Here is a 26107-nt window from a genome sequence, read left to right on the forward strand (position 1 = left end):
AAAACCAGTCCTTCCTGCCACCCCCAGCGGGACGTTGTACTGTCCCTAACGGGACCCCAGCCCACCCACCGTACAACGTCTGACTGGGTCCACCACCTCCAACGACCGATTTACTCGTCGATCGTTTTGAGGCTCGCAACCGGGCTTGGGAGGGGCCGGCTGTCTTTAACGTGACTATAGACCCTCTGTTAGAAGGTCTGTTCTTTCAACCCGAATCTCAGGGAGGGTCAACTTACCAGCTTGGAGGCTTGGTTACCTCCTTGTGGCGCCCCCCGAAGCGCGGTATGCGAGCCACGGTTGCTTCTTCTTGGGCAAGCTGGGCCCGCATAGCAACCGCCATTTCCTGGCGCCATTGTCTTCTGTCGCGCCGGATTTGGAGGTGGTGGATGTGGCGACGCAGGCATATAACGACCCACGCCGCCACAGGGACACCTAGGCCGAGGCCTAGGCCAATAGAAAGCCCGAAGGCCACGGACGATGTGTGTGCCGTTTGGTCGGCACCGATTGGAAGGGCCTGGCAGCCCTCGAAGAGAACTGCCAGGAGGCAGAGGAGGAGGAAGAAGAAGAAGAAGAAGAAGAAGAAGGTGTTCATTTTTATGAACGTTTGTTTGGTTGTGTGTGTGTGTGTGTATGTGTGTGTGTGTGTATGTGTGTGTGTGTGTGTGTGTGTGTGTGTGTGTGTGTGTGTGTGGCTTGTTTGGTAGGCCTTACTGGCAGGAAGAATTGGCTTTGATGGAAATGCTTTTTGATTGAGAAGACTAAAGTACATGTAAGAGTTCAGAAGTGAGGCGGAAGTGAGAGAAACCCAAGGTGGCGAAATGTGCCGTACAGTTCGTCATAATAGTAAAGTCATAGGTGGCAGTGCATCCGCTACCAAACTCCCAAGCGTCCGTGGGGTCGAGCTCTCGGCCGGTATTCCTTAGGCCAATATACCAACATTGTTATGTTCAGATATACTGCTCGGGCTTCTGGTGCGATGGTGTTGTAGTGTTCCGCGGAGGTGTGGTAAAAGCGCACGTACGGCAACTACCCTGTGGCCCATCGCTCCTTCCATCTCATTTCATATACTGACCGAACCTACCTCCGCGAAGCCTGTAGGGTCTGATGCCAGTTAGACCTAACATTCAAAGACAGCCACCTTCTATGGTTGACTCACCTGTAGTCGAACAGGTCAATTCGACTCATCCATTTATCCTCTTCTTGCAATAGCTCTGTTTCAGGAAGCTGTTCTTGTCCGTGATCCTTCCATTAGGAGCCGCTCTATCCTCATTCTGCACAATGACATCTAAGGATAGAACCCAACGGGTATAGATTGGGTCAGTACCAAACCAATTGATTCGTTTCATCTGATCAAAGCTCCTTCTCAGCTAGCGTAGAACGTGTCCTTGTCAGTATCTCAGTCTCTCATATGGAATTATTCTGTACTCTGTATTGAGTACGCAGTGACTGGGCCACCTACCCTCCGGACTCCTTATATCAACGAAAGCGAGCCATTCGGGGTCGGCCGACGAACTGCGTGTTGATTCCATCATGGCAGAGGCCAGTTGCTCAATGGATAACAGAAAGTCCAAGAGGATATGGATCCGGACTAAGACCAACATCTTGAATTATGTTTAGCAGGTCGGAACGCGTCGGGCGCGTTGCTAAACATGACACACACTCTGGTGAGGAGACAATGTGGGAGCATGCAGTCGATTCTTCTTCCTCTTCTGACAGCTGTAATCCGAGTGCATACCCAGACCAGAGAGAAAGGGAGAAAGGAAAAGGAAGAAGACGCACCTCTACCTCTCGAATGCCTCGGTCCCGACGCGTAATTTTGTCACGCTACCCAGTCTGAGAATGGTCCTGCAGTAATATCCATGGTGGTATTCGTCAAGGAGGAATTTTAGGCATGTCGAAACGCATAATCTCTCCGTGGCAGCCTGTATAATCTTGAAAGTATCTTTGACCCCCAGAATACAAGATTCCACTGACACATCCATCGTTGACCATGATGCTCTGGGAGGCATAGATCTCCATGAGTGAACAGAATTTGGCACTGCTCTAGGACAGCACGCCGGCCAGGTAAGTTGGTGAAACAGCCCTGGAGCCTTACATGAACTCCTTTACATATGTTGTGTAATATCAGACTAATGTCGAGGTCATATTAAACTATAACTAAGCGTTCCTGAGCTTACTAAGTAACCCTAAAGTGGATCTGACACCCGCGCTATAACACGTGCTCACGTGATCCATTTTTATCTCCGCCGAAAGCTTGCCGGTACGTCAATCAGATACTTCCGCGACGGTTCGAAGGAAAACTCACCATTTCTGGGTTCCTTCCCTCGGCTACTAGTGTACTATGATCGCGGTTACCTATCTAACATAACTAAATCTCATCTATTTCAATTTTCCATTCCCCGCTTCCTCCAGATCAAATCACCATGCCACCTCCGCTACCTTCCCACCACCGCGGTATGACCGCAAACCCCCTCAAACCCAGCCGTTACCGACCTGGAAAACCGATTGCCGAAGATCCCTCGTCATCTGAGGAGGAGGAAGAAGATGATGAGGAAGAACAGATCAAGGAGCAGGAACGACGCAGGTTGGAACAACAGCGGAAGCAGCGGGCGCAGGCACCGAAGGCGACTTCTTTCCCCAGCGGGAACATCACGAAGGGGGTAAAGAATGTGCAAATAGAAGAGGATGAAGATGAGGAAGGCTTCGTTACTGAGGAAGAGGATGAAGAGCCTAAACCCGCCCCCCGTGTTGCTGGCGACAAAGGGGGTGCTGCGGCTGCAGCTCCTGTTCAAGCAGCGGGTGAACCGGTGAGCAAAGCAGAAAGTGAGGAGGAGGAGGAAGAGGAGGAAGAGAGCTCCGAAGAAGAGAGTAGTTCGGAGGAGGAGACGCCGAGGAGGGTTCTTCTACGGCCTACGTTTATTAAAAAGGACAAGCGCAACATTGCAGCAAATCAGACACAGACCGGGCAAGGAGCAGCACCTAATACAGCCGCTGCGGATTCAGTTGCGGAGGCAGAGGCCCGCAGAGCGCAGCGACAAGAGAAGGCCGATATGTTGGTGCGCGAGCAGTTGGAGAAAGATGCAATCGCCCGGAGCACTGCAAACAAGCAGTGGGATGACGATGAATTAGAGGCAGTTGAAGAAAGTGGTATTGATGACAAGGATGGAGTAGACCCCGAAGCCGAATATGCCGCCTGGAAACTCCGCGAACTCAAGCGCGTCAAGCGAGAACGTGAGGCAATCGAGGCCGCCGAGAAGGAGCGCGAAGAGATCGAGCGTCGTCGGAACTTGACAGCAGAGGAGCGTGAACGCGAAGACCGCGAATTCATTGCCAAACAGCAAGAAGAGAAGGAAGCTACTCGAGGACAGGGTGGATTTATGCAGCGCTACTTTCACAAGGGTGCCTTCTTCCGCGACGACCTGGAGAAGGAAGGATTGGACCGGAGAGAGCTCATGGGTGCTAGATTTGTGGACGATGTATCACGCGAAACTTTGCCTGAGTACATGCAGATTCGAGATATGACAAAACTTGGAAAGAAGGGTCGGACACGATACAAGGATCTGAAAACGGAAGATACAGGACGCTTCGGTGATGGCTTTGATAATAGACGTCGTCGCGACGCTCCGGTTGGCGTCAGGGATGAACGATTCCTGCCAGATCGGCCAGATGACCGACCAAAGGGGCCTACGGGAGCCAATGCTGGTCCAGTGCGCGAGAGACGGAGGTCGAGATCCAGGTCATACTCACCAAGACGGGACCGACGAACTAACAGAAAGGAACGTCGTGAAAGTCCCGACCGGGACCGTTCCAGAGATCGGTACCGCCCTGACTCGAGCAATCGCAGGAAACGAAGCCCTTCTCCGTATGACGATCGCGAAAAGCGCAGACGGATGAGAAGTGTTTCGTAAAGAAGCAACAGAAAAAGTGCAAATAGAATCATTTTATTCCTATTGGCGTTGTGGGTATCTTGAAAGCATGGGCGGGTTAGGGTTATGACGCTTTGCATTGAGAAACCAATGTTTTTTTTTCTTGCCTTTCCTCCTGTATTTAATGAGGCCGCACCAGGGGAGACATAAATTATACCAGTTCGCCTTCTGGTCGTAACTTGGCCAAATGATCAATTGGACATCTGCCTAGGCACAAATGTGTAGCACGATGTCACCAGCTTGCTCAAAAATCTTCCCTCTGCATAAACATGAACACCGTAGCCGTAGTTGACCGCATTGAGTATGTCATTGTCCCGTTCCAAACGTCGAATAGTAGAACCTAACACGAAGCATAGTCGACGAATTGATAACCTTACCACCCTTTATCATAACCGACGTCCAGTTTGATCATAATAGCCAGTCAGAAGTAGCAATCAGTCAAGGATCCGTGTCCTAATTCAGGTTGTGTGTGTTGCAGCGAGTTTATTTGATGCCCGCCCTTTCCAGTACCTTCTCCCTCTCCATAACACTCTCACCAAAGCGCACTAAGAAGATCGTCCGACCAGGCCACATCTCCGTTGGTTGATTGTGAGCCGTAACCTTGGCCTCGAAGCCACAACCGTCACAGACACCCTCAATGATTCCCGCCACGAAAGCCGCACAGTTAAGCATGCTCATTTCCTTGGGTACGCTGATGTATGTGTTTACAAGCGGGTCATTATCCGTAATCATATATTCGTTGGGTGTGTCGGGAGACACAGAGTGCTCGAGAGCATCTGCCGGGCGATTGAAAAGCAGTCGCCAGAGGGGACCGTGGATGAGATGGAGCAAGGGCAGGATACGGAGGGGTCGATTAGGTGGAGCGGCAGAAGTCGACGAGCTAGATAAAGACGATGAGGTTGAGCTGGATATGGTTCGGTAGTAGAGTAGATCAAGAAGACGGAGTCCCAGAGGGTATCCTTGTTCATTCAATCTGAAGCTCGTTTCAGCACAAGATAGACCGCAACACAACACTTCCCCTTATGGGACTTACCGTTTCTCCAGGTCCTGAATGCCCGTTACCCTCCTCTGGGCATATGTGACCATCTCCGCAAAGAGAAAGGCGAAACTTGCCCGGCTGAGTTCCGCATTTCGACTGCGATTCAGATGTCTGTCATAGATGGTTTTCCGGTTCGACGGGACGCGCAACCCGGTATTTGCGATGTGCTGAATCTGCTGCGGTGGCTGCTGCTGCTGCTGCTTGTCGCTAGCGTTTGACTGGTTTGGGGCGCTGTTGCTGACGGACATCATAGCGGAATGTCGGGCGGGGTGTGCCATGTTTGGAAATGACTTCGTTGGTTGTTCTGATAGATTGCACTAGTAGTGATTGATGGAAGTTATATTTCAAGTGATGGATAGTGCTTCATGGTGATTAAACTCTAATATGTCAATGAAAAGAAGTGTCGACTGATATCAATTCCACAGAGACCCGCGGGGTTTAGTAAAAAGGCGCACATGTGCTGGAATAGCTGGTCCATACAACATACACTTGGTGATAGGTTGTTGTTCCTCCGTATCGGGCAGCGGTTTGGAGTTCTTACGGCGGAACACACAGACATGCAATGCAGTTTCAAGGACCACACCATTCAGTATAGTTAATACAGTACTTGATATTCTAGATCGTGCCCACCGAGATTCATGAATTCCTCGTGAACTACGAACCATACAGTAGCAAAAACTCCTACAACTACAAAAAAGACGTCTACACGGGGTACGCAGAAGATAAAATTCATAAAACAAATTGTATTCTTCATTGATAATCTAAATGGATATTGTCCCTAGAATTTACGCAATCTCGGAGACAATCCTTCTTCCAAAGACCTTCTGATAAGATCCTTCCAGTTGTGATGTCAATTGGTCAAGAGCTACCTATACTAAGCGTATGTCGTTAGCATGTATTGTAACAGAACTATGATGCTCAATCATATCGTATCGATGATCAACAATGTCAGACATCCAAGGAAGTATTGCGCACAGAGCACGTCTGGTATGGGTTCATAGCGACGGCTAGCGTGGAAACTGCGAATGTGGGAAAATTTTTCATCATAAGAGCCCAAGGGCCTCTTGGTCGTTCGAAGATACAAAAGAGAAAGCAATTGCTAAAACTCACCTAGTTAGTGCGAACAATTGAAAGGCGTATGGGAATTCTCGAATAGCATAACAATGCCATAGATTATAGCCAGTCAAATTTGGACTGAAAGTCACATTAGACTCCAGTTGAAGACCATTTGTTGTTGTCGTCGTTGAAGTTGTGTGGGAAGGAAAGAAATTTCGGAACGGGAGGGCTTTTTATAGTCGGCCTCAGGCTGCCGGGGAAACACTGCCGACCCATACGAAGCTTCTAGAGAATAGCAAAAATTGAATAGCACCTCCACAGCATGCGAGATCGAATGTTCGATTGGTTTTCGATTATTCATAGAATTGGTTGAGGTTCAATTCCAGGATATTATACACATATCTATCTTCAAAAAGAAATGCTGCATATGATACCGGTGAGATATATAGTTCTGCAAAATTCGTATGCTTCATCACAAGAACGCACATTGATTAAGACTCCAGGCAATGGATTATATGCATCCCCCGCGTAAGACAGACGCCACAAACAAGACCCCTTACCAAAATAATTATCGTCTATACTCCATGCAAAAAGATACAAGTCCAAGCTCTTCAATCATTCCTTGAGAGCCTTTTGCTTTTGCCTTGAATTCCAATTTAATGTCTTTGAAATACTGTGCACCCAATCATTATTGCGCCGATCTTGCGGTAACACATTTGCGAATGGGTACCGTGAGGCGGAAACAGTCACGTAGTCACCCGGGTGCAATTCAACTCTGTCGTGGATGTTAATTTCCGCTTCTCGCTTGATAGAATAGCTCGGGATGCACTCACCTTTCTCGGCCATCGAAGCTTGCCCACGAGCTGGTGCGTGCATCGTACGGCACGCCCATTCTTAGAACGATGGTGTCGGGCAGTATTATCGGTCGGAAAGACAGTGTATGTGCGCAGATCGCTGTGACCAGAATAACGGGGTTGTCAGGGTGGCACAGAGATCCTCCAGCGGCTAAGTTGTACGCGGTCGAGCCCGTAGGTGTAGCGATACAGACACCGTCTGCAAGCAGCGTGGTGAAATGCTCATCGTCGCCGAACAGCTCAATGGAGGACATTGCTGAGCAGTTGTTAGCAGGATATCATAGAACTATGTAGCAAGACTCTGTGAACATACTGGGATTTGGCCCCCGGTCGAGGACAACATCGTTTAAAATTTGAACAACTTTTTCCGGCTTGTGTGTTAACGTGCCTTCAACTTCTTCGCCGATCAGCTCTTCTACCAAATCTCGTTTCTTCGAGTGCGTTAATGATTCATCTCCTCGCCCATTACTCCTCATAATTGTGCATTCGAATCGTAACCTCAAGCTAACGGCAACACCGTCTTTGAAAGCGGACCCAAGCGTCTTCTGGTAGTCATTAAAATCGAACTTGGTTAGGAATCCCAATGATCCCAATGAGAAAGAGAGAACCGGCGGTACTACTTGCTGGAAGAGCCAGCTCGTATAAAGAACCGTCCCGTCACCACCCAGTGTAATGACGAAGTCAAAGAGATAGGCATTCTCGTACACAAACTTATTATCCCAGAACTTGAGCCGCCCTGCTGCGGAAGGTTCATCCCTCAGCAATTGAGAAGCACCGAAATCCGCAACCGCCTCCAGTCGTCTCTCCACGTAGACGTTATACTGCGTATCACGGTCTTTAGACAATAACCATTCCGTGACCTTCCTCGTAAACGCAATCACGCTATCATCGCCCGCTTTAGTCACCACAAAGACATTCTTGACAGACAGCTTGAGTTTGATGCTATCCAGCTTTTTAGACAACTTTCGTACATTCCATGCCATATCAGACAACTGCTTTTTCGTCAGCTGCCGTGACTCCACGATGGTCTCGGATTGCTTTGGCGTCCAGTCGTCCATATCGGTGACGGTGACGCCATCGTCATCTACGACGGTATCGTCGAAGCCAATTGCGTCGTCCAGCGCATCACGCCCAATTGGTGCATTCTTCGCTTGACCCGGGGGGCAAATCCATTCACCTGCGATCAGGGAATGTACGAAGCAGGCGGTCTTATCGTCTGCGCGGTCAAGGCGAGGCTTGCCTGGTTCATTCGCCATGACCAAGGACGACTTACGGCGGTGACTGCAATCCGGGGTAAGCACAACCTAGTGAAAGAAACATCGCGATGTTAATAATGCAATATGGAATTAAAGTGTCGTGTCAAATATACCTCTAATTTGTGGGAGTCCGTATCTCCACCTGCCCCTCCATGGCCCTTGAGACAAGTTAGCTACGGTTCTGATACGATCTGTAAATCGACAACCGTACAGCATTATCCCTAAACTGGCCTTGATCCATGATTCAACAGCCAAACTCAAATTTTTAAATTTGTATGTTCATATGTTGGGGGGAAAATCGCTGAGGTTTCATCAAAGTCGCAGCTTGAGCGACGTTTTGGTTGAAGTTCACGCCGCATTGGGCAAGTCGCGGCTATGACGTCGCTCCACAGCATCAGTGGGAACAATGCATCTCAGGTAGGTTACTAGGCTACGCCAGGCTTCACTGAAGATCATTATGAATGATAGTAGTTGACTCCAAGCAGACATAGTAAGAAAATCTTATTGATTAAATGTATATTTAATTTGATAATCGTAACAATCGAGTAGTAGGCATGTTCCCAACTAGACTATACCTAACGGTCGACTATCCCATGTATCTACGACCTCCCATCCCATGTTCTTCAGGCTATCTAAATCATGACTTGTCCTTGTGTGTAGGCTCTGGAGTGCATTCCTATCCTTGCCAAATCGCTCTGGATCCCCATGGCTACCAGACAAGCGGTTGTCCACTTGCTGTATCCTCTCCTTGAGCATATTCGTCCAGTGATTTGAGTTTTGCTCACAGGCAGAGAGAGCATAGGCAAACGAGAGCAACCGCCTCTTAGACTCCCATTGTGATGAGCATAGAATATGGTCCAGCCACATATAAACTCCTTCACAATGGGCATCCTCCTTCGCAGCCGATCCAGCAAACGCCAGCACATCGACCATAGCCTCCACAAGCGCCGCCAGGAAAGTAGGACATCCCTCAACGATGACCTGCAAGAAATAATCCCACCTGGAAAGCTCATCATCCATAGATGTTCCAAGCCTAGTAATAAGAAGTCAGCACACAAACCCCAAAACAAAACCATGAAAAAGAAAAAGAAAAAAGAAAAAGAAAAAGAAAAGAAAAGAAAAGAAAATAAAAGAAGAATTAACATACTTCCTCCCTCCAGCAACCAAAACCTCATCCTCCACCAAAACCCCTGAAACAGCAGCAGCCCCCTTCCCAGAGCTTTTACACACCGAAACCAACTGCGTCGCAACACCAGCCAAAACCTGGACCTTCCTCTTCTTCCGCAGCGGTTCCGACGCATCCGTCACTTGTGCCAGACAAGCTCTGGTAGCAGCCTTAACAGGCTCGATGTCATCGTCGACACCGTCCGGTGCAAAACCGGCGTTCAGATCAATCTTGGCCCAGTAGTAATCCCAGAGCCATTCGAGAGACCGTTGCGCGGCATTCCGCAGCACCGTCAACGACGGCAGTTCACGATGGGTTGCTTCATGTCGCAATTCGACGAATGAGGCAGGTAAGCCTAAATCAATGGCACGCTGGAACATAGTCTTGCGTTGGCCATGAAGTTTGGAGTCTACAAGACCCGTTACAAACCTGTATTCAATTAGAACTTCAACATTCTTTACAACTTCAAAACTAATATTTAAGGATTAAAAATATTTGTTGGGGATAAAAAGAAGAACTCACCGACAAAAAGCTGCCGAGTACGTCGCCCGTATCGAAAAGATCGAGTTTTTCCTCGCATCATCATGCAGAATAGCATCCGTCAGCAAAGCCGTAGCCTCCACGGGATGGGGCAGATTGCCCCTCAACTTCCAAGCCGCAACCTTTATACAAGAATTAGTACCGGATCATTTGAGTCGTATCGAATTGAAACCATATTATATACCGTAGCGCAGGCTCTAGACCGCATGTCCGGTCCATTGTATGTTGGCGGAGGATAAAATTGACTCCGCACTGTTTGTAATTCCGACTGTTCTTTCCATGGTGTGAAGATTACTTTTGACATTTTTGGGATTATATTATTAGCCTCTAGTAGATGAGGCTGATTTTTGTATTTAGTATTGGGGTTTTTAGATATTGTGATCAAGGGGGAATTTGGACTTTTTGTGGTCGGAGTTTCCAGTTTTTCCGGTCCGCGGTTCTGGCTGGGTCCCGTATCCCTAACTTATTTTACATAGAATACTGCGGACTGAGTGAAGAGAGTGTGTCAATGTGACGCTCGTTTGCTGCAACACTAAGTTGATGATGTCTAATACATGTGTTTCGATAATAGTTAATCAAGCCCGCACCCTTTGGGTATCCTTTCGTACATACAGAACGCCGTCGAAAGCCAAAACGCCACGCTATGCAATAGGTCATAGAAAAGATTTATACAGTGAAAAAAAAAAAAAGAAAAACAAAAAGAAAGAAACAAGAGAGAGAGAATGAACAAGTGTCATCAGGACGGCTAGATCCATCCGTATCCATAATTCATGCAAGGCTGACTTCCTAGGTTGAAGAGCTGCTGGGGTGCAGACATGGTCTGCTGTTCGATGTCATCATCATCAAAGAAGAATGACTTGTGCATCATGTTGGCCGTTGGGTTGGCCGGCTGTTTCTGGACTGGAGCAGAGCTGGAGGCGCTGGCATGTTCTGCGGTCTCTTGGTTGTCGTCTTCACTCTCGGCATCTTTGCTGTCATCTGCTTCATCCTCCGACGAGGGTGTGAAAGTCTCCTCCAGCTTGAGACCCTTCCCAGGCACCTCATGGAACGAGGTGTCCAGGAAAGGGTCAGGGTGATTGTAAAGACCCATTCCAACAAGTTCATCCCCAGGCTGTTCATCAGTGGTCGATTCATGCAGTGACTTGGAGGTACTGTCTGGATGCTGAATGGGAAGGAAGTCGGGTGTGGATGGTCCCGTCAAATAGCCCGACGACGGTGCACTTGCATATCCCGAAGCCTCAACATCTGCCGATGGAATGCTATTGTTCATAGACATCATGTCGAAGGGCCAGCTATCGGGCATTGGTTGAACCATGGTGGTCACGTTGGGTACACTGTTATCCCACGTGACCGGGTCGATCTGGGAGCCGCTCATGTCTAGGAAAGAGGACTGTTGCATCGATGCTGGGTCTGGCATGGCGGTAAAGGAGAATGCTTCCGTTGGTGCCGAGAACTCCGGTGAGGCATATAATGGCAGCATAGTTCCGTCTGCGAGTGTTGTTGGGGCTGGACCCATAGACTGAGTCGACGGAGCCATGACTCCAAAGTTTTCTGCGGCTGTTGTTTGAAAGTATGGCGGGGATGAATACGCAGCAGTTTCTAGTGATGCTGGATGCCAACTGATTGGGCGAGTTGCCGTTGCTCGCCTCCTTCTCAGAGCGGAAGCCAGGAGAGCAGGATTGACCTGAGTTTGATACGACTGAGCTTGGACTGGTTGATAGATTGGCGACCCATGTGATGCCGCTGCCCTCCATCTGCCAGTAGACGAGGGACTGTTGCCCGCACTCCGAGGCTTCATCACTCGACCCGTATGCCTCGGTCTAGGGAAAGCATACATCATGTCACGGAAGCTGGAAGACGGCATACAATGCTGGTCTGTCTGAAGCCAGTGGGAGTCCGGCTGAGAGACTTGGGGCTGGATATAATTGGCCATTGAAAGCAGTAGAAGATGGACAGTCACGGTGTATGTGAAGAAGAGGGAGGCTAGCGGTGGAGAGATAATCAGCTTGAGGTGTGAGGGTTGAAATGGTAGATGTAAACATACATATTTGTATGAAATGGAAGGGTGAAAGGGAGACCCGTGATAGAAAAGGGTTGGTAGGCTTATATGTAGGGAATATTATGTGTGGATAAGCCCCATGGGTGACTGCAGGAATGCAATATGCAAAGGATCAAAGGATCTGTAATAAAGATCGGGACTTTTCCATTCAAAGATGACACAGGGGGGTGTGAGGGTCACAAGGCTTCGAGGTAAGGTACGGAGGAAGTCAATACATAGGATCCATGGAGGGAAGGATGGATGTATGGATGTATGTATATGTATGAGACTAAAGGGTAGGTAGTAGTTAAAGTAACTTCTTACCCAAATAGTTCAAACACTTAATTATCCCTCGGTCAGTAAAATGGAAATTAAAAACGGAAAAGAAAAAAGGAAAAAAAAAAAAGATAGCAGGTAATACAAGTGGAACGCATTGCTTGATCTACCATCCGCCCCAGTTCCACGATCCCATTACTGAGGATGGATTAGCGGACGCATGTTGGGAATTTTAGCATGACATCCGACAACGTTGACACCCATCGAAAGAGGTTTAGCTGGTGGGTATTCAAGAAAGGATGGAAGGCAAGGAAGAGAAGTGATGATTCAGATGTGCCCATGCCACACGGTTGTTTGCTCCACTTTGACTCGGTGGTGGCTGTAGGGAATTTTAATTTTGAATTTTTTTAAATTATTTTTTAATTTAAAATCTTCAATTTGTACCCTCACATGGTCATCGTTTGGAAAGATGGGGACCTGGAACGACAATCCGTCTTTGACCCAGACACTTTGGACTTCCTCGGGATCCATGGTATTGGGATCCTGGGAATGAACGAATGGTTGGTCGTGGTGGAGAACCAAGAGTATTGAATAATGTTGACGGTGGATGATCAGACCCATTATTGGCGATAAAATGAATGAGTTTTAGTTTGGTTTGGGTTTTAATTTGAAAGTGACTCCAAAAGGGAATCGTCTACAATGCAAAGTGATTGGCGGGCCAGGCAGGGAACTGGAACTCGGCAGGGAAAACGAAGGAACCAGAAAAAGGACAGCTAAATGTGGTCTGGGACATGCCGAATCTAACCCAAACTTCAGTAGAGTGAGAGTGAGAGTGAGAGTGAGAGTGAAAGACTCAGTGAGAGAGCCCCATACCTGACTAAGTCTGGGGCTAAAACGGGGGGATTACGTATGGTATCCGTACAATACTACTTGACCCTTTTGCCTCCTGCCTAAGCATGTACATACATACGGTACTCACTTCCTCATTACCCTACTAACTCCGTCCTGACACTACTGTATGAATGCACGTACCTACAAAGAATATACTAAGGTATGTACCCTTGTAACTCCTCCCAAGCCTGATTTCTTGGTCTTCTTCCCCGTCATCAGTTACATTGGCAAACTTTCTTTCAAATCCTACTCTGGACTAGTCCCAATTCATTGGGACACTTTCTGTACTCTAGTAGTCGACTCATACATAGTACGGAGTATGTGCGCCAGCCAGGACCCAGACCGAGACCAACTGACGAGATCATCGTTTTTGACTAATAAGTAAATCATCTATTGACGACCTAACCAGTGATGAGCATACCAAGTGGACATACCGCCGGACCTCACCTACCCTTACTCAAGAACTTAAAAAGAGAAGAGGGGGGAAAGAACACCACAGAATGCGGTGTATTACGGAGTACGATAGAACGGTACTAGCCACGGTTTTTGATGGGTAAGGCAGAGGCACATACATACATACAGTTCTGACCCACGATCCGACCCGATCGTCAAAAAAGCCCCTGCGACTTCACTCCATTGCCCATTTTTGACCCCCTCCTCCTCCTACGCTCCTACTCCTCAGCCCGCTCAGCGTCCCCCCTTCGAGTCTACCCCCCGTTGATTGTCCCCACAAGTTCACCGTTTCCAACGCGTCACAAGTTACAACGCCGTTACGCAAGGGTTACAATAATGTGGACATGTTCCAGAGCCCTTGTCCTTCCTTTCGCATCCTTTCAGCCTTGACCTTTTTACTCAATTTTACCCTTAAGGTTTCAGAAACGGGAAAAGTTGCTTTGGTACAGTAAGGTAGTGTCTTACTCCTCGATATTGCGAATCCATACGTCCATTATCGTGTCCTTTAACATGATTTGACAAGACGAGAGAGATCACAACGGACGCGGCCATCTTCCGTTTCTCTCTTTCCCTCGTCATAGATCGACCCTTCGGCCTTGCCGGGCGCTTATCCCGCCATTCTTTATTCTTAGGTGCAGTACCACCCTGCTTGTTCCTAACCAACCGCTTCAATAATAGGTAATTAATCTCCCCTTTCATACACTCTCGGTCATGAGGCGACTATGACTCAGCTGGCACCATCAATCAATACCGAACAAGGGAATATAACACCTCTCTTATCCTTTTTGGTGGTGAATGAATATATATGTATAATAAAAATAAAGAAACAGTAATCACTTTTGGTGATACACATATCACTCGGAAGTTCTCAGTTGCCTCAATATTACCGGTTACAGTAAATGACACCTGACCGACCGGTTGGACCTGATAACGACGACGAGAATGAAGTTAATAATGCCTCAAATCTAGCCCTCGCTGCCTTCTGAATGTGGATGGTGGAGCACATGTTTCATAGCCATCGGCCGCGCACATACATTTCTCACAAGTTGGGTACATCGCCACTTCATAAACCCTACTACCATCGTCGGTGTGGAAAGAAGTGGGCAGAAAAAGAAAAACGACGGGAAGCTCGGCTAAGGGAAGTGAGATGACAACATCCAGGTCAAGGCAACACAAAATTTGCTCAGAAAACTCGAGACCGCCCGGAGTGGGGGGGAAGCTAAGGCACAGGATCTGTATCAGACTTGTGCCAGGCCAATGGCCGACGACTACGGTACGGGGTAATTGGCGCCAATAATGTATTATGACAAGTCTAACTGCACCACACACCGGACCGAATAGACAAATGGATTGGACAGTGCAGCTGAAGTTATGTACGTATGCGGGTATGTACTCCGTATGAAGTATGGAGTATCCATCCGCCCAGCCCAACACCATCACCACCAAGGAACGGAGGATTCCTCGTCGGTTACTGGAGACCATTTCCAGAACAAGGGACCTCTCTTAGTACGTACCGTACTAAGTCACTAGTGCAGTGGCTTCAAAGTAAGCTGACGCTGGCGGATATTAAATCACTTGTATACAGGGTACATACCTAGGGAACCCCCCTCCGTGCTTTAGAGTACTTGGCGAACTACGTTTCTACCACCTGGGAAAATAGACTAAACGTCATAGGCAGGAGAAGACTGAACAATCATCGACGGAAAAGGAGACGATCAATGGTCGCTTGTTCCTGGTCGCCTCTCTTAACTGAAAGGATCGACTCGGTACCTGTACTATCATGAAGCCCCCCATCACAAGTTAGTCAGCGACTAGACATGGAAATCCTCTCTCTCCCTTGCCCGAAGAAGCAACTCTCCGGCCATTTGAGATAGGCAACTTACCTAGCTTACTTCCCCGAACCCAGCAGGTCGGGGAGGACAATGCGTTGGAAACACTTCTGCGGTTCATTATGCTCTCTCCAATTTAATTTCTGTTCGTGGATCTTCATCTTTGCCATCTTCTTACTTGTAAAATTTTTTCTGGTCTGATTTCCTATCTTCTGTGCCAACTTGAACGACCGTTCCATCAATATTCAGCACACGGGACTGCAGATTCATCGACATCATCGAAAACGACTAATCGGACAATTGAGATCATCGTCTACCCGTCCTACAAATCAGAAGCCGGAGATTACAGGAGGAAGACCACCGGGACACATGTGCAGACCCACTTGACCGCAGGGGCTAGAAAAACAGAGAAAAAGAGAAGAACAAAAAATTCCAGAAGGTCAGGGGTCAAAATCTCCTATGATGGGCCTAAAGCCAGGCGAAGAGGGACCAAAAAAAAAATAAATAAAAAAGCGAGAGAGGCCCCACTTTTTCTTTTATTTTTTATTTTTTTTTTTCTTCCCTCTTTTCCTTTTTCACCTGTGTTCCCTATCTCCGTATGGACGGGAGCGAAGTCAAGGGCGAACAGGGATTCGACCAGGCAGGAGGTAAGCTAATGGATCCTTGGATTTGGGAACTCGCGGACGGATCCTTTTTAAGCCATGATCATGAAGCCAACTTACGTTGGTATGACTGCCGTCAATATTATTAATAATAATATTTTTTATTATTACAATTGTTACTACTACTCCTCTGCCTTTTTCCAGCCTGATGGTACCCTCTTCTTTCCTTTTTCTTGCTGACACGACTCCGTATCTGTCGATCTCTTTCCAACAAAGAATATCCCATTCCGTTTGCATACGAGGCGCGTACCCTTCTAGTGAGTGTGATGTTTCCTTTTATGCGAGCGGCAACTGGTATGACTCGCCATGATGTATATAACAATAACTTAAAAGAAAAGAAAAAGGATTACATAATATTAAAATAAAAATATCTTACTGAGAAGTCTCAAATTCCCACTGATAATCAAGATCAGTAAGCTCAAGCTCTGTTCCCAAAGATGGCAAGGGAAAAAAGGAAACTTAACCCCTCGCCACTTTTTGGTCACCCTTGCTACCGACTCCGGCTATACCAAACCACGGCAAAGACTGAAAGGACCTGTTCATACATGCCAGTTGAAAGACATGGCGGAGATTGATCTTGAACCTCCCTTTATCCTGGGAATTTACATATCAAATCTCATGGTCTTGACGGTGACAAAGAATGGAATGCTATAGTTAATATTAATAGTAGTCGTAGTAAGACAAAAGGTTCACCCATTATTACACCCAACTAATAAAACCGAACCCGGATAATTAATAATACAACTAATAATCCTGCGGAGTATAAAGCATAAATTAAGTACTATCTGCAATTGTCGTTAGGAATTGGATCTCTCCATCCGCCTAAAACTAATGTACCACGCTTAATCCAGCAACTTTTGGGGGGTGATGCGAAATGGCGGTCGCCGTCCGAGACAACAAACTAAACAACGCTTGGGTTTCGGAGAAAGTTTTCAGCCCATGTAGGGATCTTCAGACGAGGTTTTCACTTTCGTATTTTCTATAATTGCCGGTTTTATTGTTACTTACTATGTTGATCATGCTGGCTTAACTCAGCTTTGAATTTGGTTGGTGTCAATTTTACTTTGATTGTCCCGTTCTTAATTTTGAACGGTGTCCGTGCTTGTCCACCTGCTGTTCTCCGTATTTGTTAAGTTTTTTTTTTTTTTTTTTTTTTTACTTTGGCTTTTTACTTTTGATTTTTTCTTTTTCATCGAAACCTAACCTTGGTTTAGGCCCGAGCGCCTCTAAATTTCAATTCCCCACCAGAACAATAGAACACATTGGCGCTAATTAATTTGGCTTGCCTTAGTGGCATGTCATCAGCCCCTACTTTGGAGGTCCCCGTGGTAGGGAACAATCTGAATCTGATATCGACGATGCCACTCGGCGTCGTCATTGGCGGTTCGACCCCCTCTGGAGCAGCTCTCATGCGATGTTCGATTCTCGTCCACTGATCCCATCAAAACAGACCAGTTCTGGGCGTTTAAGCCTCATTCTGTAGTCATCCTGGGGAGAGACAATAACACTCACACAGCCACCTTCACTACAACGGGCTGAAAACAAGCGTAATCTCGAACAGGCTGCAGCCGAACAGGGAACCCAGTTTATCGGCAACGCGTGGATGTGACACGGCAGGCTCCTCCCGCCTAGCCCTTATGATGATGCTAGTAACCTGGGGCTTCATACAAGGGCAGCAAAAAAAAAAATTTAGCAACTAATTACACCGCACTCATTCATTGTGGGCTATCCTTCGATGCACTGCCGCGTGCCCAGGTCCCGGCGCCACAATGCCTGGCCCATATTGATCCAGTCAACTGTGCAGCACAGGCGAGCGTCCCATACGGAGGGGGGAAGTGGCTACTAACGTTACCGGAGTGGGTCGCAGGAAGATGCGGTGCGAGAGACCCGCGACGCCTCGCTTTGAGAAATTCCTTAGTAGCCCAGGCGACTAGATTACAATACTCCTATCGACTCGGACACTGCTTTCGATACAACAACAAAAAAGAAAAAAAAAGAAAAATGTCATCGAGCTGAGGAACTGGAAAAACAAAACTGCCTCTTCTGTACGCATCTGCAGGTGGCCATGAGTCAAATGGCCTACATACATGCGCCCTACCTGCATGCATGGAACCAGTGTAGGTGGGCTCCTTGTTCTGCCAATCAGGGCGGGAGGAGGGATCAAGACTGTGACCCCTTTAACGAAGTTACGTGAAAGAGAAAGCAGGATTCTAAATATATTAAAATATTCAGGATGCATGGTGCCAGCACCACATAACTCGGCGGCTGCTACCCTACCACGCTGCAGCATTCTGGGCGCTTGCATGGGTTCCGATCTAGAGTACATGGCAAAGTAGGTACCATGGGTTTAGTATCACAAAATGTGGCCAGTGCTTCGTTAGGTTCCAATGTGCTATGGTGGCAGTCAACCAGTCAGAATGCAGTCTTCGATGCTGGGCTTGTCGACGGAACAGACGGTCTGGAACCCTAGTACTACCTCTGTCCTGATTAGGTTATATTTCACCTTATGTAATGCCGCCTTGGAGTCGGAACAGAGGAACTAAAAATACCGGAGCCAGAGTTACATACTTACTAGGACTGGCTGAGTTAAAGTCAGGCCACAAGTGTGACTCAGGCATGGGAATGACTATATGCAGGATATCCGCACATACCGACCGACAAAGATTGAGATGCAACCACATGACCTTACGGAGTAGTGTCCTAACGGGATGGAGTCCCTCTGCTTTAGTAAGAGTGATAGTGCAGTGCACATCACTTATGTGTAATTTTTCTTTCTTCCCTCTTTTTGTTTTCTTTTTTATTTTTATTTTTATTTTTATTTTTTTATTTTTACCTTTACTTTTTTTCTTGATTTGGGTTTTTCCCACCAGGCTCTGTGATTGCATCCGGCGCTTCATCTACTGGATACTTAATATAGCTGATTCGCACAGGTTCACAGCACCCCTCCTTTCGAGACAGATACTAATGTCTCCGCGGGTGACCCTCCTCTCGACTTCGTCAAGGGATACGAAGTGCGTTCCACTTTCATCTTCCCCCATAACCGTTCCAGTTTAGCCATGTCACCAATGCCGTACTACATGCCCTTTGGATCTTCCTACAGATCCCCCTATCAACGGAAAGATCGACTGGGAGTCCAATCCCAGGAGATGTGATACTACTGGGACACAAATGCACCTGCGACCCATCCTTGATGAATGATAGTCGGAGTCCCCACTGATTTTTACCCGAAACAGGCAATATCGTCAAAAGGGCCACATATATTTATCGGTACCTAAGATCCTGAGCTGCAGTGTCACGGTAGATCAAAGTGGAGCACGGGGCAGAATGTAAGTATTGCAGTCGCAAAAGTTTGTCTTGCAGTGGGGATTCGGGCCTTTGCAATTTTTTCTCTCTTTTTTTCTTTTTCTTTTCTTTTTTTCCTGTTTCCGCACACCTCCCCGAAGACCGACTGACGGACTCCTCACGCCCTGTCCTGAGTTACCCGTAGCCACAGCTCTAGTCAGATATCTCCAAGGCAAATATTCCCACAAGACCAGCTCCACTAAAAAATTGCCCCAACAACCAATAACTCCAAATCGCCTGACCGTTAAGTGGACCCGAATTCCACTCTCCCACTAAAGGGGCCAAGATTTTAGGCGCATTAACTTCACCAACCAACCCTGTGCCGGGTGTACCTTAGACCACTTACACACCATTCCCCTCAACAGGTAAAGAGCAAGCGATAGCTAGTCCGTCTAGTCGCAAGCCTATCTATCGCCCTCCGGGAGGAACGGACGACGGAGGTAGTATACTCCAAGGAAAATCCAAATCTAGAAGGGATCCACCGCCATCAACAATTCGTTTCTATACTCCGATACTTCTCAGCCCACAACAATTTCACCCAACCTAGTCCAGATACGTCCAAGCACAGCGGTAACTTGGGCAAAACATCATCGGCCGAGTAATGATCTCTTAGTCTACCACTGTTGAGAGTCTCGCACACACCTCTCGTTCTCCAGTCTCAGTCTCCATCCATGTTCTGCACCTTCGTCTGGACTACTGTTTTCTGTCTCAAATGGAGGTCTTCGCCTAGGTTACGGATACAAGAAAGCCACATGGCTGACCTGAGTCTAAATCTGGGTCCGGATAGCCGCTACTTCCGTTGGGGATTGGGCCCGCTTGCTTTTCATTTCCTGGTCTCGGTACTTGGCCTTATTTATTATTATTATTATCATTATTATTGTTATTGTTATTGTTATTATTTAATCTTTGTAACTTCCCCGAGAGTATTCTTAGATTTATCCCTAATTAAAGAGGGAAAGAAAAATGTGCATGGGCTTATGACTGTTGAATTTTTCTAAGTTTGAATTATATGGGGAACCTGCCGGGCTAACTAAACTAACCACAGTATCTAACTCATCTAACTCTGGAAGTAATGGAACATGTCAGAAAAGACCACGATTCAATTTCATTGAATCTGATGTTGTCATATCGAACAGAACAGCGGTCCTGTTTGGAAGTGTGGGCGTGCATGCTTACCTCGCAGCCCTAGCTGGGTTTCAACATTCTCCTTTCATCTGCTTACATGAATCAAATCAAATGAATCACAAGAAAAGACTAGACTAGACTAGAAAGAAGGTTGCTTAAAAAATCCTCCGGAGATAGTCTACTACCTAGTAAGTGATCAACTAGAACTAGCCACAGTACGACTTGAGCCGGGGCGGGGGGGGAAGGCAAAAATAACAATCCCCATCCCATGCCAATCAAAATAAGAATCGAATATATTCGTATTTCCAAGAGAAATAAAAAAAATATATTTCTTTTCACTTAGTACGGGACCCGCGGAATACTTGGCTTATTTTATTAGTAGTAGGGCTGTGGAGCCTCGAATTATTCGGTGGCTGGCAAACTGGCACGTTTGGGATGATCGCTTCCATAAAACTATTTCCGTGGACTTGGTGGGGGGTGGGGGGAGAAAACCAGTGACTATCCATCCCTCCATCCATCTATCTGTTTTAGCTCTCTCTAGACTAGCTTACGGGTAGATAGAAACTCTTCTTAAGTTCGTCGAGTCTGGGCACTACTACGTAGTCTATGATTCATTTATGGGTTGTTGAACGATGATTTGAGACGGACTATGGGATCGGATTATTGAACTTTACTTTGATATCGTGCTTAAACTTTTTTTTATTTGCTTTTCTTTTTCTTTTTCTTTCTGGGTGGATGAATAGGAATCGTTCGTGCAATTGATTTAGATTAGAAACTATTCCATTTTTATTCGGGTTTTGCACCTACCTAAGGTCTTGGCTTGGATTTGATATAACTATACTATACTATAGTTATCCCATACGTGGGTTAATTGGCGGGGGGGAAGGGTGGGTTATGCAGGTTCCATTGGAAACTTTTGTCTGATGACCGTTTTTCTTTTTCGGTTTTCAGATGCTGAGGTTGCTTTAGTTTAAGTCCCGCGGGTCATTTACTGTCATACGTGTCGTGTGGCGAACTGCTAGCTAGCTAGGGAAGATGTGTGTGGTAGTTATCTAGTTAGTGAGTTAGTTAGCCAGCTAGCTAGTTTAGCTGTTGCTGATCGTGGTCGGATTATCCATGGGTAGGTTGAGTTCGATTATACTGGGTTGTTTTTTGTTATGTATGTCGGTAGGTAGGAGATATGGAACTGTTGTATCCATGTACATACATTTTCTTAGACTCGGGCTCAGGCTCAGGCTTCCAGATGACCGCGTAAGTCATCAATCATATCGCTGCTATCTTTGCCCCGTGTCATGGCATGTCATAGCCACATTTTGTCTAGGCACCAGGATTTTTATTGGGGAGATATTTGTCTAGACTCTTTCTATTTTAATATTATAAATGTAATATCTGGAACTTGGGATATGTTTTATCAGGAGGAGAAGATGGCTGTCACATGTATGCTGAGACGAGAAGAGAAAGAGAGGCCTTAGCTGGCTGTGTGCGGGGACAACATTTCTTGTTATGATACGTGTGTGATGTCGACTGCATGGAGGGGGGGCGGCGGTAATAGTTTAGTAGTATGGACGAGGCGAACTACTAAGTAGTATTGGCATGAATATGCATATGTATGCCCGCTGTGGAGGATCCGATTTGTTGTTTTCTACTTTACTTTTACTTGTTGTCTGTGCTGCCTTGTTACCTTGCTAAGTGCAGGGCCCTTCTTGCAGTGTGAGATGCTATCTACGTATGTGGTTGGCTGTCTTGATATCTGATACATGGAGCAACGGCGTCTGTTGGCTTGGTAAGGGTGGAGGTAAGGTGGTTTCGTTTCTTGTTTGCTGGTTTCGATATGATTGTTGGTTATATATTTTGTGGTCCGAGGAGGAGGAGGAGGAGGAGGAGCAAACCCCGCTCGAGTAAGGATTGGTGAGCGAGCTGTAGGTCAAGCGTTTAATGTAGATCTGTGATTGTCTATGCGATGCTATTCGATTGACGGATGAATGTCCAACCTATCATCGTATCTTCCGTGAATTGATATTTTCTCTAGACTGTTATTATCTGACAGGATCCGATTTGTGGTTTGCATCACCGGCAGCTGCTTATTGAGTCCATGCGACATGTAAACTCCCGTAAGGTCACGAATCCTGCCGAGCGATTCAGTCGAATACGAGTTTGGCATTGCTATGTACTGTACAATGGAATCCCGATGGATTCGAACGTTCTACGATACTCGCCGAATCCGGTTTTCATGTTGAAACACATGATTAGCTGCGAACCGTTTAACAGCAGGTGATACTGGATGGCGCCTGGGCGGATTTCCCCTCCATTCGTACTCCGTGCATCAACATTAGCTCAGACCTGTAAGCAGCATGTCGCTCATACGCCGCACAGTGTAATGCTATTCAGCCATGGTCATCAACGCAGTTGATGGTAGCCCCGAGAGTCTCGAAGGATCTGGTCCACCGCTGCGAAATACCCCATCTGCGGTGTCATTCTCTCCATGCTCGAGCATTGATGTTCGGGACTTGCTCAATCACTCGCCTTGGGCAGAAGTATCTTCGTAATGGCCTGACCTCCCCCCAACAAGAGTAGACGAAGACTAGTAGTGCCCCATTCCTCGATACCAGTGGTGCAGCCGGTAAACCACCGCATACCGTTGTTTGTCAAGACACATCGTGTTTATCTGCGTCCTCGTGTAGAGAGAAATAAGTTCGGATTCCATTGTCAGCTGTCCGATTGACCCAAGACGGGCTATCATATCCATATTCCCGCTCCATCCTGCTACGGACCTAAGCCACCGACACGCCCTTTCCTCCACCCACATCGCCATCTCATCAGATCGTCACTGTGTTCATGCACAGATGCAGTGGATGGGTCAGTTCACCGCACTCGAGCGATGGGGGCTGAAAGAACCCCGTCGACGGGGAATGAAGAATGGGGAGGTCTGCGACGGTGAGATGGGCGGTGTATGTATGTGTGTGTGTGGATGTGAGCCTGTGCGCGCGCGGAGGGTGACCGAAGGCGTATGGCCGCACGAGCGAGGCTATGTCGGTCCCTGAACTAATGGATAATCCATTGGAAGGATGTTGTCAGAGGTAAGGCACCCTGACACTGCCCAGATTCATCGAGTTTGAGAATTGAAGATTTTCTGAAATGGTCATCGAATGCCGAAGATTGATTGTGTTCGTTTTTTTTCCACTAAGCTCCTCTAGGTTAGTGCCTCGTGGATGACTTCGGGTTGCTGTCCTTTTGCACTTGAGTCGTTCTTTATGCGTATTCTACTCCGGAGTATAGAGCTGTTGGATGGGGTGTACGTGTAAGGCGCTTGAGAAGGAGTGTTGAATGATTGTTCTACAGATATGTGGCCCATTGCTATCTGCGTTGAAGTATACATTGGTAGTTAATTAACTATACCCTTGAGCTATTTATTTGATAGTATTCAAAAAATCATTCTATATAGTAATCGGTAGAACTGCATATGTTACAGTATGGTGTGAAGGCCATATAGGGGAGGGAATAAAGAAGACAAAAGAGAGAGAACTGCTGCATAACCATATCTGGAGTCCTGGACTACGGCAGTGGATGGGCCATGGTTTTTGCCCATGACTCAACAAACTTTCGTTCTTTTCGATCTTTGATCAAATATCCTTTCGTCGTAGTTATAAGAATGACCACACCATCATCAATCATGGGGCATCGTGGGCCAGAAACGAGTTTCGCAAGAGAAAGTACCAGTGCTCTAGAGCATACGGCCTAGTCATTGAGATCCCCTTGTAACCATTGACACCAAAGATTATGATCATTTGAGGTAAGGACTGGGCTGACTTATGTATCTTGTGTAAATGATAAGGAACGTCAGCACTGCAACCTCTGCGACAAGTGAAGAATGAGACAATCGAGGTAGCGATAACCAGGCCAGAAACTATGCTGTATGTTACTGGCATTGCCCTTCCTTCTTCCTTAAATCCAAAGATAGATCCTGAGATAGGCGTGAATGAAGTTGAGTATACTTTCTGTATTTAAGACTATGACTCGGTTCTATTTGATTATATACTTAGCTCTAAATTCCTATGGATTTACAGGAGTATATATCTTTTGTACGGTTTGTTGGAGACCTACCCAATCCGGAATAGCGCAGCCGGGGCTGAAGGAGGGTATGAAGTAATCCCCAATCATCATCGTACAGAAGCTCTCCCCGCATCCACCGTCGTTCGTTTGATTTCAAATCAACTTCTCATCATCCATGAGCTTCGCAAGATTATTCCGACCCCTTATCGGTTCTCCATTTAGAGTCCAGAATCGTTCTGTACTAGCCGAAGCGCAACAAATCCGAGCCATGCATATCCAATCGATTCCGATGTGTGAGTGACTTGTCAATATCAACATTGAATTTTTATGTAGTTCTTCTCGCTTACCATCGCAGGGACGGGGAAGGGCAATAACTATGCCTACCTGGTGACGGACGAGCCAACTAGGCAGTCTGTAATTATTGATCCGGCTAATCCGCCAGAGTGAGCTATTGTTCTCAACATGTATTCGTTGTTTGACATGCGTTGATAAATGCAGAGTAGCACCGGTGTTGAAGAGCCAAATTGAAGATGGAAAGATTGACCTGACAGCTATTGTTAACACTCATCAGTAAGTTCGGCGATCCCTTTGAGGATGAGCTGTGTTGACCGTAAAAGCCACTGGGATCACGCTGGCGGCAATAATGAATTGGTGAGTGAGATTAATCTCTTCCTACCCATGACCCGGAAGTAGTGACTAACTGTCTCAGCTCAAAATCTTTGGCAAACTCCCTGTTATCGGGGGTAAGAATTGTCAATCGGTGACGCAGACTCCGGCGCATGGTGAGACATTCAAGATTGGAGAGCGTATCTCCGTAAAAGCTCTCCATACCCCCTGTCATACTCAAGATAGCATTTGCTATTTCATGCAGGATGGCGAGGAACGTGTCGTTTTCACGGGTGATACCTTGTTCATTGGAGGTATGGAGTTGAAACTCCTCGAGAATTCAAATTATGTTAAGCTTGGCTTGATGCTTATATGCTATAGGATGTGGTCGCTTTTTTGAAGGCACTGCCCCCGAAATGCACAAGGCGTTGAACGAGACGCTTGCCTCTTTGCCAGATGATACTAAGGTCTTTGTAAGTTGCATTTCTTGACTATTCTTTTCGGTCGAGTACTAATACAAAACCAGCCCGGCCACGAGTATACCAAAGGTAACGTGAAGTTCTGTCTTGCCGTGTCGCAGTCAGAGCCTATCAAGAAGCTGGAGGCCTTCGCAGAGCAGAACCAGCAGACCCAGGGCAAGTTCACGATTGGTGATGAGAAGGTATTTCCCAGAAATCAGTTATATTATGTGTAGCAGCGGCTGACAAGCTATGTTTAGCTCCATAACGTGTTCATGCGCGTCAATGTAGGACCTCTCCTCATTCCTAGATCATCTTGGATTTTTTAAAGCTAATGGTACATCTAGGACCCCGGGATCCAGAAAAAGACCGGAAAGACAGACCCCGTAGAGGTGATGGCAGCTCTGCGGGAGATGAAGAATGCGATGTGAATGTGAGATTGTGGTGTATGTACAAATAGTAGCATGGGTGAGCGTTGGGGGTGACGAATTTGACAAATATCCGGGCAGGAAACTAGACATTCCCACATGAACAAATAGTA

The 26107-nt window shown here is 47.0% G+C and overlaps 8 protein-coding genes across 8 annotated transcripts; 2 read left to right on the forward strand and 6 right to left on the reverse strand.

Annotated features, from left to right (window-relative positions):
• Positions 1–110: 110 nt before the first annotated feature.
• Positions 111–592, reverse strand: BDV27DRAFT_152858 (uncharacterized protein; the record flags this gene model as incomplete). The annotated part of the gene is made up of 2 exons (XM_032071660.1): positions 111–174; positions 237–592. The coding sequence occupies 2 exons, from the start codon at positions 590–592 to the stop codon at positions 111–113; spliced, it is 420 nt and encodes a 139-aa protein (XP_031932642.1).
• A 1584-nt stretch (positions 593–2176) lies between these two features.
• On the forward strand, positions 2177–4236 carry BDV27DRAFT_1256 (microfibrillar-associated 1 family protein). The gene has a single exon (XM_032066367.1). It carries the CDS (start codon positions 2424–2426, stop codon positions 3906–3908), a length of 1485 nt encoding a protein of 494 aa, XP_031932643.1. The 5' UTR covers positions 2177–2423; the 3' UTR covers positions 3909–4236.
• Positions 4237–4409: 173 nt separating this feature from the next.
• Positions 4410–5243, reverse strand: BDV27DRAFT_152860 (trafficking protein particle complex subunit 5; the record flags this gene model as incomplete). The annotated part of the gene is made up of 2 exons (XM_032071661.1): positions 4410–4899; positions 4960–5243. The coding sequence occupies 2 exons, from the start codon at positions 5241–5243 to the stop codon at positions 4410–4412; spliced, it is 774 nt and encodes a 257-aa protein (XP_031932644.1).
• Positions 5244–6636: 1393 nt separating this feature from the next.
• BDV27DRAFT_152861 (putative NAD+ kinase) lies at positions 6637–10140 on the reverse strand (the record flags this gene model as incomplete). The annotated part of the gene is made up of 8 exons (XM_032071662.1): positions 6637–6796; positions 6855–7131; positions 7189–8179; positions 8245–8289; positions 8735–9164; positions 9279–9725; positions 9819–9958; positions 10021–10140. The coding sequence occupies 8 exons, from the start codon at positions 10138–10140 to the stop codon at positions 6637–6639; spliced, it is 2610 nt and encodes an 869-aa protein (XP_031932645.1).
• A 372-nt stretch (positions 10141–10512) lies between these two features.
• On the reverse strand, positions 10513–12262 carry BDV27DRAFT_120485 (uncharacterized protein). Its single transcript, XM_032065117.1, has 2 exons — positions 11881–12262; positions 10513–11819 (listed from the first exon to the last, which is right to left on the reverse strand). Exon 2 carries the CDS (start codon positions 11767–11769, stop codon positions 10582–10584), a length of 1188 nt encoding a protein of 395 aa, XP_031932646.1. The 5' UTR covers positions 11770–11819; positions 11881–12262; the 3' UTR covers positions 10513–10581.
• A 2047-nt stretch (positions 12263–14309) lies between these two features.
• BDV27DRAFT_1286 (uncharacterized protein) lies at positions 14310–15122 on the reverse strand. The gene has a single exon (XM_032067012.1). It carries the CDS (start codon positions 14974–14976, stop codon positions 14443–14445), a length of 534 nt encoding a protein of 177 aa, XP_031932647.1. The 5' UTR covers positions 14977–15122; the 3' UTR covers positions 14310–14442.
• Positions 15123–17592: 2470 nt separating this feature from the next.
• BDV27DRAFT_120500 (uncharacterized protein) lies at positions 17593–18236 on the reverse strand (the record flags this gene model as incomplete). The annotated part of the gene is made up of 1 exon (XM_032065118.1): positions 17593–18236. A coding segment is annotated over exon 1 (304 nt), but the record flags the coding sequence as incomplete, so codon positions are not given.
• A 6534-nt stretch (positions 18237–24770) lies between these two features.
• On the forward strand, positions 24771–25997 carry BDV27DRAFT_141061 (hydroxyacylglutathione hydrolase; the record flags this gene model as incomplete). Its single annotated transcript, XM_032069772.1, has 9 exons — positions 24771–24795; positions 24858–24945; positions 25001–25072; positions 25120–25153; positions 25212–25422; positions 25490–25581; positions 25635–25769; positions 25827–25853; positions 25914–25997. 9 exons carry the CDS (start codon positions 24771–24773, stop codon positions 25995–25997), a joined length of 768 nt encoding a protein of 255 aa, XP_031932649.1.
• Between the last annotated feature and the right edge of the window lie 110 nt (positions 25998–26107).

This window comes from Aspergillus caelatus (genome assembly GCF_009193585.1).
Source record: "Aspergillus caelatus strain CBS 763.97 unplaced genomic scaffold BDV27scaffold_10, whole genome shotgun sequence".
Taxonomy (NCBI): domain Eukaryota; kingdom Fungi; phylum Ascomycota; class Eurotiomycetes; order Eurotiales; family Aspergillaceae; genus Aspergillus; species Aspergillus caelatus.

Excerpts from the sequence above, each read along its gene's own strand:
- BDV27DRAFT_1286 (XM_032067012.1), bottom strand. The coding sequence starts at position 14,976 with ATGGTCTCCAGTAACCGACGAGGAATCCTCCGTTCCTTGGTGGTGATG.
- BDV27DRAFT_1256 (XM_032066367.1), top strand. The coding sequence starts at position 2,424 with ATGCCACCTCCGCTACCTTCCCACCACCGCGGTATGACCGCAAACCCC.
- BDV27DRAFT_120485 (XM_032065117.1), bottom strand. The coding sequence starts at position 11,769 with ATGGCCAATTATATCCAGCCCCAAGTCTCTCAGCCGGACTCCCACTGG.